Here is a 12626-nt window from a genome sequence, read left to right on the forward strand (position 1 = left end):
AAAAAATCTAAGTTTAAAATCCTGAAATGTGACTTCTGTGTTAGAAATCATTAGATTTAGAAGTTTTCTTTGTGGAAGACAAAATAATTTTTTTTAATAAAAAACACAAAGTGAAATCCATTTTTTAAGAGAGACCCACCCCTCAACAATATTTAAAGTCTCACATCACACTGATATAAAACGGATATGAGCAGATGTAAAAAAAAATGAATTGTGAATTAAAGATAATTAAATACAACTTAAACAACATTTTACATCAGCGTCCTTTAAGAGAAATAATTCACATTTGAATTATTGCATTTTATTTGTCATATTCAGTTAACATCTTAAACTACAACAATCCTGTGTGAACTACCTGCTTGGCACATAAAGGGAGTAAAGAAATGTGTAGCATTACTTCTTAACTTTCATTAAACCTCCTCACACACTCTCTCTTTTTCTCTCACCCTGACTGCTCTGAAGACGAGCTCGAGCGCTGCAGCACTCACAAGAACTGATCACTGATTTTTATTATTAAATGTTCAGAGAAGCCCATTTCATTTCATTTCATTTCATTTAATGTAAAAGTGTCATGATGAATTGAGTTATTCTGCTGAGTGCAACACCTCCCAGCCATTTATTTCTACATGTTGTCGAGGACTTCAGGCGCTCTTCTGGTTTCTTGCTGTATTTGAATGTTGTCGTGTTTGTCATCGTGTTTTTGTTTTTTGAAGCCAAAGACAATTTTCAAAAAAGTTGTATTATATTTCTCATGAACTTATCCAGTGTTAATTGTCATTAGCTTTTTTTTTGTTTATGTTTTTGCACTAGTTAACCACACAGACTTTCTCCAGTGTGAGTAACAGCTCACAAAGCTGTGCCTTAAAGACGCTTCACCTAACAACATGGAAAACAAACAAGCGTCTAAAAACCACAACAGAGAGAAAGTGGTGCTTTATTTTGCAGCTTGCGTGCTTCTGTGAAAGTGTGCGTGAGCACTTTTAGATCAGGGGGGTGACAGAGACCAGGATCAATGTTGGCCTGTGAGCTCCTCAGGTGGACATCAAAGATAATTCCCCTCTCTATAAAGCACTTCAGCCGAGTATGTGGGCTGAGGATCAAAGAGGGTCTGCACTTTGTTATCCTTAAGCCCCCCCCCCCCCCCCCCCCCGTTATCCCCCCTCTTTACCCCTTAGCCTGAGCATGGCACAGTGAGACCACACACAAACACACACACACACACACCTGTGGGGAATGTGTGCCAGCTAGAGCCCTACATGGGAGGGTCGCGTCACGGCTCATGCTTGCGTTGAATAAGGGGGTCTGAGAGGATCCGATCCACCTCCCTTGCTTTTTTGTGATCTGTCAAAGTGAACAATGACCTTGGACAGTTCAAAAATAAACCGCAGAGTGTATCGGTGCTTTTCAGAGCCCGCAGCCACCCCGGAGCTGTCGGATGCCAAGAGAGAAAAAGAGCCGTTTTGTTAGTCATCGGCTTCACACCATTGCAGGGAATCAATCTACCTCCCCCCTGTGTACCAGAATATATGAGAACGTGGAATTATGTCTCTCTCGCTGTCTGTCTGTGTGTATCTGCTTATCAAACACACACACACACACACACACACACACACACACACACACACACACACACACACACACACACACACACACACACACACACACACACACACACACACACACACACACACACACACAGCATCGATATTTTAAAGCATATGCAGCACAAAGCTGTTGACATGTTGGCTCTGTTTACAGGAATATATACGTTTAGGCAAATCGCCAAAGCGTGGAAAACAATTTGCTGTTATTAGCGTCATTTTGTATATTTACATTTTTTTTTTTTTTACAGTTTAACACTTTTTACTGACGGGGTGTCTCACTCTTGTTCCTGTAAAATGAGGGACATTATTTCACGAGGCGTATTTAGAGGAAAAGTTGTCTCCTGTATAAGTACGTCTATCTAACAGAAACTTTCACACATTGTCTTGACACACGTTCAATAATCAGGAACTTTCAGGTTTTTAATGAGCTCTCTGTTGAATGGATGAGAAACACTCCAGTGTGAGTCACCAGGGACAGACAATGTGTGTGGAATCCCATTACAAAGATTCAAAAGGGTACAGCAGCTTCATGAAGAAGCTTTTACAGTCAGAGGACAGGACGTAAACTCAACACAGCATCATGTTTGGATATGTATTTTATCTTGACCACACATAAACTAGTGAGGAGGCTGTGAGTTAGGTGACACCGTCGTAAATCTTAAAAATACTGAAAAACTCCAAATAAAAGCCCAACCCAATTTGAGGCCCAGTCCTCTTTACGAGCCTGGTGTTGCTGCAAGTTTTGACAAATAAAGGCTTAAGGTCTTAATCAGAGGCCAGTCTTCATTGAATGTTGGACTAGTCTGCAGATCAAAAAGCCGTGCAGCAGGTTGGCAAGGATGGGCTCGGGCAGTCGTACAAAGCAAGATCAAATGATTGATTTTTAATTTAATTTTTTAAAATCATATTCAAATAGTGAACACTGTTGAGTATTGGTTAATTTCATAATCTTTCACATCTTTTCTGCGCACCACTTTGGTTTGGAAATCGAAGTATAGGCCCGTCTCGTGTTGATGCCCGTCCTAAATAAAAGCCGGGTCATTTTAAAGACTGAAGTAAATAAATACCCAGGCTAGTAATTCAAGTTTTATGGTAACTCTACTAAATAAACAACTATACTTTTATAAATAACTAAATATATAAAATAAAGGGGGGAAAGAAATACATTCAAAATGATGAGCTCTGCCTACTTTAATACATTATATCTGTAAGTTTTACATTATGACCAATATAATTATTGTTTAACAAAGTGTTTTTCCAATTCGCAGATGGCCTAGCGGTTAATTCTCGCCTGATGTACAGAGGCTGTAGTTCTCTAAGCAGATGGCTCGAGTTCAAGTCCGGCTCCTTACCTGCATGTCATTTCTCACTCTAGGGGAGTGTGGCTCAGTGGTAGAGTCGGTCGTTTCTCAACCGGACACTTAACCCCAAATTCCTCCCGCTGTTACACCAGCGATGTGTGAATGTGTATGAATGGATTAATACTGATGGACACTTTACAGAGCAGCCTCTACCATCAGTGTGTGAATGTGTAGGTTTGACCTGTGTTGTAAAAGTGATTTACAAGCCCAAGTTCATATACCATCACTCTTTCTCCCCGGTTTTCCTCTATCCACTGTCCTCTCAAATAAGGAAAAAAGCACCCATCTCACTTTTTGGTAATGTAAGATGTCCATTCAACAACTATTTTAAAGCCTGTTCTAAGAGAAGGAATGATTTCCCCCAAATCAGGCACTCATATTTGATCAGAGTAATACTGATAGTACCTACATGATTAAAGGAATAATTCACTACTTTGTCCATTACCGGTTAACTAGAAGCAGTTTAGTGCTGTTCAGAGAAAGCCTTTAGTTCTCCAGCTCACTCAGCTGTGCTAGCAGTGACTACATGTACCAGGATGCATCAGCTGCAGCTTCGGTCTCGCTCTGTTGCATGTTACAGGCCGGACTCTCGGTTTGTAATACAAGCAAAGATTATGATGAGAAATCAAAGCTGAGCGAGCCCGTCGTTCTTCTTGACCACTAGACTACACGGTGCATGATAACATTAGGTAGAAGTGCAGAGAGAACTACAGATTTTTGAAGCTGCACCACTGACTCACTACTGCAGGTGTTTTTTCTTTTTTTACACTATAAACCTAAAACAAGGATGAAAACCAGCAAGCAAACCAACCAACTGTTACCACACACTGGACAAGTACTAACACACTATCATATGTTACCATCAGTAAATGATGAATGCTGCTTTCAACTTGTGATTAACTAAGAAATGGATTTTTTTTAATTCTCCTTGTTTTCTTTTTTGAATTGCATGAAATCTGACTGCAGATTATTTTTTCTTCATCTTCACCGGCCCAAAGTTTGGAATCATTCTGTGTCCTTTGCCCCCCTTGCATACTGCATCATATATAACATGACTATTCCTTCGTGACCTGACACTCTTTAAAAGAAAACAGAAGACATGTTGTGCTTTCGCCAACTCTCCCTTTCATGTCCCCACACCTGGCTGCAGCTCCTCTCCGCCCTGCATCACCACATCAAATACAAGCTCCCGGGCAAACTCACATCCACTTTATCCCTGAGGAGGTGGCTGACTCAGCCAAAGTGCACATCTGCCTTGTTGTTTTCACTACGATTCCCATCTATCCCTGCCCTCCGTCGCTCATCTGTCATCACCTGACAGTCGAGACATGAGAGGCCATGACACTCGTCTTTACTGTAAAAAGGGTGGAGCGATACCTGCTTTCCGCTTCATACCGCAGGGTTTACATCTGTGGATAAAGGCTACAGTGGGGTTATTGATGTACAGGCGGGGGTCATGACCCAGGAGGCACGGTTCAATCACTGTGGAAAGGTTTGTGTGTGTGTGTGTGTGTGTGTGTGTGTGTGTGTGTGTGTGTGTGTGTGTGTGTGGGCGCTCAGAACATGTCAAGCCTCTGATCTTCTCTTTTCACAGAAAACATGAGAAGAAATACTCCTACGTGTTAGCCTCATACCTACACAGGCAACCACATGTAAATGTAAATCTACTACATATGGCTAAGGTCCATTAGTGTGTGGCTTTATGGATGACATGACAGTCCTGCTCTGAAACCAACACATTCTTATCCACGTATTGTCCCATCGAGATGGAGCTATACAGCGATGCTGTCAGAGTTAAAGCTAACTTTAGCCACTCTGTCCTCTTTGTTTTTAAAGATTTTTTGGGCTGTGTTTTTGCCTTCATTTGATAGGACAGTGGATAAAGTTAAAAACCAGGGAGAGAGTGTGAGGAATGACATGTGGGAAAGGAGCCACAGGTCAGACTTGAACCCGGGCCGTCTGCTTGAAGGCCTATAGCCTCTGTACATAAGGGCGCGACCTAACTGCTAGGCTATCTATGTCCTCTTTTTTTTTTTTAAGATTTATTTTTGGGTGTTTTTTGTGCCTTTAATGAAAAGACAGGACAGTGGATAGAGCTGGAAATCAGGGAGAGAGAGAGAGTAGGGAATGACATGGTTAAAACTTTTACAACTCCTCCAACCATTGCAGCATTTTCCCAACACATGCTCGCTCTCATTAAACATTTCCCCTTCTACAATTCAAAAAAAAATCTTATAAGTCAGCATCTTAAAGTGGTTATGTCCGACTGCATTTATATTGCACCAATATATTTTCCTTTATTTGACTAAAAAGTGAAACCATGCACTTAACAAAATGTAAGGGTGTTGTTTTTTGTGCTCTCCAAAACTTTAAAGACGTGAAATGGTCGTGATGGATAAACAGCATGCACACTTGTTGCTCATATTGTATTGAGTATGTAGGATAAGTATCCAAAGTATGTCGTGTAAAAATAAAATATAAGTATAATACTAGAACTACATGATGCTTCAATACATGCAAGAACAGTTCTGATTATTTCTTTCTCTCTGCTTGGGACATTTAACAAAACACTTTTTACATACCCCTGTGTGATATTAGGAACCCTTTTATTGCAATTTCTTGAAGCTAGGTACAGCTAACAATATCTTGCCATTCCCTGCACATACTGTCTCAATTCCCTGCATAGTTAACTTCATCATTCATTTTGTACTTGTATATACCCCCTATTTTCATTTATCTTATCTATTCTGTTTAATGTGTATTTTGTATTTTGAGCTTACTTGTCTGTGCTGCTGCAACGCCTGAATTTCCCCTCTGGGGATCAATAAAGTATTATCCTATCCTATCCTATCTTATCCTATTTACTTGCAACATTTGTCCTTTCAGAAAACAAAATGGACAGAGTCTGTTTGACAGTAAGAAAATCTTTTTTTTTCCACTCCCTGTGATACTATAAAACATTGTATACATGCAGGCTTCAGCTCAAGTAGTTAGATACTGCTTATACAAGATACAAAATGTACAAGTGTCCCGACAGAGAGCACACGTGTCAGCTGCTGGTGTGAAAAGTGCATATGTGCATCATGAGAATTCAGACTTCAGTACGGCCACAGTTTTGTACCGTAGATCTTGTTTAAGTTGTTCTTACATCCCCTGTGATTGTGAGTGGAGGCATGTGTGAGAAAAGCAGTTATTTTGTGCTGAAGCTTAAATGATGCTGTGATAAATACTGTGAGCTAAGTGTCTGTGTGTGTGTGTGTGTGTTTGTGTGTGTGTGAGAATAATCACCTCAGACTCATTACAGCAGAACACATCGGAGGCTCTGTAGAAAGCTGCATCCAAGTCAGGAATGGCGGGTGCTGGGTTGAATATCGTCTTGACTGTAACAAGAAATCAGAGAGGGATGCTTTTTTAATGACCAGTGTCAGATATCTTAATCTACAGGGTCACTCAGGAGAACATGCAGTCATTGCAAAAGCACAATACTTCTCAATTATACGGTTGGTTCACAGATGTCAGCTCGGCTTTCAAAGGGAAACCATTTTGACAGTGTCCCCTTAGTGTCGTGTGATGTTTCTTTTTTCTTTCCATTTGCTAAAGGTCTGCTGTCAAAGTCTGGCATTACCTTAATTAAACTTTCAATGGGAACAAAGGCTGGTGGGCTACCACTGAGGATTGCTCTCACAGGCAAAAAGCTCAAGTGGATAAGCGTCTATAAAAAGACACCTTTCTAAACGATTAAATTAGCATTCCCGCTAAAAGAACATTGCAGAAAGACAAAAATAAATAAATAAAGGTGCCGGTGGAAATGGCCTTACATCCTGTTCCTGTGATACGCTGTAACCCCTGCGGTTCCAGCATTGTGTGCATGAAAAAGATTTGACACGAGGCATGTAACCCTAAATATGTGTGTGTCAGTGTGTGGGTGAGATGAGTTGTGACCCTTTGCGTGTTCGTCGAGGAGAAGAGGGAGAGGGAGCAGGAGTGTTTGTCAGAAGTAATCCTCTGTACGTGTTGCACATCACTGTCTCATGCATATTCATGAGCAGAGAGCATTAATGCATCTAATACCATGATTTCTGTGTATGTGTGAGGATAAGCCCAGCTTGACGAAGCGATTAATTCTGATATCTCTGTGTATAAAATAAAGCCTCGTGCAAGTGTGCGCGCGCGCGCGCGTGTGTGTGTGTGTGTGTGTGTGTGTGTGTGTGTGTGTGTGTGTGTGTGTGTTTGTGTTTGTGAGGGGAATATATGTTCAGTGTTGGTGACATCAAAGTCTGTTGTGCTAAAGTGTGTGCCTAGTAGCTGTGTGTGTATGTGTGTGTTTGCGTGGGCACATAAGAGAGCAGCTGCGTGGGTTTGTGCAGGGCTTTGGCCACCTGGCGCTTTGAGGTGGAAGCTGGGCTGCGAGTAAAAGTGGAGATGTTTCTCCCTCTCCCTTTTTCAATACACACACACTCACTCTGCATACCCATGTAAGCTACAACCATGTCACCAAATCACTGACACTCGGCTCTTGCTAACTCTTCTCCTCTTTTCAGTTTGTCAACTAACCTGCACCTCAGATTCCCTCACTCTGGTTTCAAGGACAACATCTCAAGGAATGTGATGCCTCACTTTAGCAAAAAAAAAAAAAAAGGAAGTGAGTCCATTTTCAGCCCTCTGTCTGTCTTTGTTACTCATATATTTCCTTTTCCATAAAACCGATATCCAATCAAGCCCAAAAAGCTGCTAAATTTGGTGGCCAAACTACATTTTTGAAGGCTAAAATGTAAGATTAAGTACAAACAAGTAGTGAAAGCCTTACTTTCCATCAAGAAGCTTTGACTCTTCTTGATGTCAACACGTTTTTTCTTCCTGATGTTATCGGCTCTGGTTGTTTTGGCTTCAAAGAAACGGGGCCTGTTTGTGTGAGCATGTCAAAAGTTTGTCAACAATCATGTGGTAAGAGATGTTAAGTATAGGGGAATTATTTTTATGAAACAGAGGTATAATGCCCCCCCCCCTTTTAAAATGAAAACACAGAACTCTTTCTTAGCCTTTGATTGCCTGAAGAACAATTTCTTTCTGTGACAATCTTGTTTGCACAATGCCATCCACAACAAACCTGCTCATTACACTTTATTTTATTAACATACCTTCCTCATGTCCCTTTAAATCCACTCAGAAACAGAATAAGCTGCTTTTTTCCTCTCCCTGGTCACATCTTACTGTTTTTTTAAATGCTAAAATGCACATTTCACATGCAGTGCAATGGACTCTGTGCTGATATATTAAGCTTGATTGCACTGTTAATTGGAATGAGTGTTTTTATATGTGTGTTATTTTTTACTTCAGTGGCATTAACACACGGCAATCAGTCATGTATTGCAGCACTTACTGTACCACATACTGTATGTAAACAGGGCAAACAGAGAAAGTATCACTGAATCATGTAGAGGGCTTACTCATGCTGAACTTTTGTAAATAATCGTATTATTATTTGTAGCCGTGAACAGAACTAGTAGGAAGCACAATGTTGTCCTCTATCTGCTCCCTAATTTGCCATCTGTGGTGTTACCACAGTGTTTGCGTCATTCCTGTCACTGCAGTGCAAATGCATAGACCCAGTGCTTCTGAAGTATACATGCAATAAGACTGCTGAGGACGGAAGTCTATCAATATGCACACAGGAGCAGCTTGTGAACAATCCCTATTAAAGTCATGCATGCAGGGATTTGCCTCTCTGATGCAAGAAGCTGCTGCTGTGGACGTCATGTTAACCCGGCAGGTCAGGCTCAGGTTGCTTTGTTTTGCTCTCCAGGTGTTAGTGAAACCACATACACACACACACACACACACACACACACACCCACACACACACACACACACACACACAACAAACACACACACGCTCACACAGCTGCTGGGACAGATGTGGTAATACTGGGATGTGTGCATACTGAGTCATGTCTGGCAACTGACTTTGTGTGCGTGTGTGTCATGACTCTGGGATTTTTTTTTCTTCATTGCACTGAGGTTCAAAGTCTGGTTTCCAGAGAGTGCAAAAAAAAAAATGTGGCAGTTTGTTGCTTTGGTCAATTTAGGAGGAAAGTTAGATGGCAGATTGAGTGAATAAAGACAGAGATCACTCACCATCTTACACGCATGCACACACACAAACACACACAAACACACACACACACACACACACAAAAGAAATGAGTCATCAGTAAGTATGCGAAAGGGCTTTAAGAGGCTCTAATTGCATCTGATGAGAAATATAAAAACTGCTTTTTGCACAGACAAGGAAGAGGCGGAGGAAGACGGAAGAGGGAAAAAAAAGAGTGAAACTTCACAACTCCTGCCATTTCCTCCGCTCGAGAATTGCTTTAATTCCATTAACTTGTCAAAATTCAATGGTAGATGGCAATGAACTAAACATACATACAGTGTCTTTTTTTTCTAAAATAATTACATGCAATCTCAATAGGTTATCTTGACAAGTGTTCCTGAGAGCTGGCATCCACAGTGCGTGTGGTTTGATGGTGACATTTATGTAATTTGAGCGCCGCTTCACCCCTGCGTCATTAAATCCTCGCCGCCAAACCCATTAACACCCATTCTCTCCAGAGAACTTCATTTACGCAACGCTCTGCCGTGGCAGCGCCGAGGTGGCATCTTCGCCGAGCATCTTTCCTCGCCTCGCTTCCTCTCCTGGCGCCACATGCTGAGCCTAATCCCGTGGTATGGTCGACACGGTGGGGAGGGGGTCTCGGGGGAAAAGAGGGTGGCGCTCAGCGAGGCCATCTGGGTATCCCATCTGCAGAGTCGGTTATGGCTGCGACTCTTTCATTCCTGGCAGGCGGCAACAAGCGATTACAAACGATAGGCCAGGATGACATGGGCGAGAGGCTCCCCAGACGTCTCTGATGACGCCGAGGCGTGCTAATAATAGGATGCTGTTAAGAGATGATGAGCTCCGTAACCGGTTATCACAAAAAAAGGTGGAGGGAGGAATGGACAGAGGGAGGGTGGGAGTCTAAAATAGGTTATGTTCATGCTCATACACAAAGATGCTGTTTGCTTTTGGTAATGTGTGTCAAGCCTCGGTTGTTGATATAAGAAGTGAGCAGCAGGGACACAACAAAAAAACTTGTGAAGATATTGGATTTGTCAACTTCTCACATTAAACATGATAAAGAGATCTGAGTCTGTGGAAACAGAAATGTCTAAAGACTGAGATACACAATCTACAGTATTTCTTTTAGGTTGGAGTCTTACTGCTAAATTCCATCAGATGCGTGTTTGGTCTGTCTCAGCTCCGCCACGGCAGCGGTCCCGGTCAGTCATTAAATGTGCTTCCATTGACATTTGCGTCTCAGCTCCATCCCAGCTCCAGCAGTCAAAGGCCCTCTGCAGCAGAAATGCTAGGCTTCTATATTTGCCGGACGCAGAGGCAGGGTGCATGCCCCACAAGGCCAAGGCCAGGATCGAAACTGGGGCCAGTGCCACAACGACTTTTCCTCTGTGCATTGGGTGCATGCTCTACCAACTGAGCTACCTAATGCTTCTTCAGGGTTCTTTATAACCATTTAAATCATCAAGTTCAAGTTTTCTGGAGAGAAGGAGACCTTTATGGATAAAATGAGCTATTAGCAGCTCAGCTTGCAGCCCCTGTGACACCCTGCGTTCACTGAAGAGCATCCTGAAAACACTGATGATGATACTTTATTTAGTGATCTTTATGGATCACCTGGTAAGTTTGTTTTGTTAGTGGGGATACGGCTAAGAATAAATCAGGTCCTCAAAGTCTCATAGTCAATGAACCCTGAAGATTCATTTTGAGACTTGGTGAAGTTGAAAGTCTGTCATGATGCAGTAAAACACTGATTGACAGATGATTCAAACCATTGACTTTTTGAGTCAGCACTACTCATTTTTCTGTCCCAATAAAAAAACAGCATTTTTCAAATAATCAAGAGCTGATGATACTGAGGTTCATGGTTCAGGTTTTCCAAACCCGTAAGGGTATCCTTGATCAAAGCTAGTTCGTTCAAATGGCAACTACTAAAGATGGTATGTGAAGCCTGCTTACATAGTTGGTGTTGCATATGGTTGCATTCACCAAAAGTAATGAAATTAATTTCATCGACGCTCAAGTGAGAGAGAGCTCAAGAGAGAACTCTGCTTTTTTTGCCAGCCTCACACAGTAAGCCACTTCCTGTGACAGGTGCTCATGTGGGTTGAGTTGTTGGTTTCAGAAAGTACAATTCATATTGATCTTAACATACAACCTGCAACAACTATAAAACGTTGGTTTGGCCGCACAATCTGGGCTTTAGATATCCATTCTGTTACCATTTGGATGTTTTACATTTCTTGCAGCATGTATGGAATTAGAGACTGGTTCACCCTTGATGTAAATATTTACTTTTTAAGAAAATCTATTTTTATTCTCTGTCCTCATAGAAATCCTGCACTTGTGCTCTGGAAATACCAACAACATACAGTACATGGACACTCACTGACCTTTGTTCTCCTGAGCCATTTGTAGAGCCAGTAAGGATGTCTGCGGGCTGATCTCCAGCTGGCACACCAGAACTTTTGCTTGTTTGATGGCTGGGAGAGCGTTCTGCAGCTCCTCACTGCCCAGCAGCATGTTCGCACCGGCCACAATCACAATGGCATTCTCCCCTGCATTAGACAAAAGAAGAGAGGTGTGACGGTGCTAAGGCTACAACCGTTTGTTGACATTTAAACACCATGGAGACTCTTTATAAGTTCATAAGTTAGGCTAGACTGAGTACACTCTGAAATCTTAAAAGATCTAATATAAACAAAATTCCCAAAATTGGAGAAATAAATAAATAAATATGTGCTGTTTCCATCCACTAGTGCATCAAGAGAAACGGTCAGTGGTGCTGCTGCTTTAGATTTACCACCAACTATTCCACCTGAGCCTTTTGCAAAGTTGAGCTTTTTACAGGTTACAAGTTCCATCCAACTTTTTATGTTCCACTTGTTTAGTTCATAAAAAGTATCAATTTAAAAACACTTAATGAGTCACATATTATCCTCCTTTTCCTTTGTGTATGCGACAGTGTCTGCATAACTAGACATAACAGTTAATTGAGAATCGGTGAGGCAATGGTGGCATTGAATGCATGAGCATACAATGTGTGTGTGTGTGTGTGTGTGTGTGTGTGTGTGTGTGTACAGTAATGAAAATGTGCACTGAAGGTACACATACACTTTTTGTTGTGTGTTTACGAGACCATTTCTAGACCTCAACGAGCTTTTAGTATCCCTGCAGGATGCAGTGTACTAGCACCAAAAGCATTTACCTGCACTGTTAACAATGATGGAGGCAGCTCCTGTCGCTGCATCAGAGGTTTGTCCTACAAAGTCTGACAGACAGAAAAGATTAAAGGTTAGAAGTATCATTTGTTTGTCTTTCTTGCAAAAATAAATCTGTTATAATATGTTTGACAGGAAAAAGCAAAAATGTCATCGTAGTAATTCCAGGGAGTGCATTTGGATCAGGTAAGGTGTTTTTGCCACAAACATTGATAGTCTGATATTTGCATTGGGCCAAACTTTTTGAACACCCCTCTCTTATGGATCAAAATGGTTAAACTCTCATTGGCTACAAAAATAGAGGGAATATATATTCTTAAAA

General features: G+C 41.5%; 1 protein-coding gene across 2 annotated transcripts in view; it reads right to left on the bottom strand.

The window, feature by feature from the left end:
- rbks (ribokinase) overlaps window positions 1-12626 on the bottom strand; it is a 39761-nt gene that overhangs the window by 13675 nt on the left and 13460 nt on the right. For both annotated transcript variants that reach the window (XM_029278832.2, XM_020641589.3), the window contains exons 5-7: window positions 12292-12354; window positions 11477-11641; window positions 6254-6345 (exon numbers count right to left, since the gene is read on the bottom strand). In XM_029278832.2, coding sequence (XP_029134665.1) covers window positions 6254-6345; window positions 11477-11641; window positions 12292-12354 — 320 coding nt within the window. The remainder of the gene's footprint in view (window positions 1-6253; window positions 6346-11476; window positions 11642-12291; window positions 12355-12626) is intronic.

This window comes from Labrus bergylta, chromosome 18, assembly GCF_963930695.1.
Source record: "Labrus bergylta chromosome 18, fLabBer1.1, whole genome shotgun sequence".
NCBI classification, from domain to species: domain Eukaryota; kingdom Metazoa; phylum Chordata; class Actinopteri; order Labriformes; family Labridae; genus Labrus; species Labrus bergylta.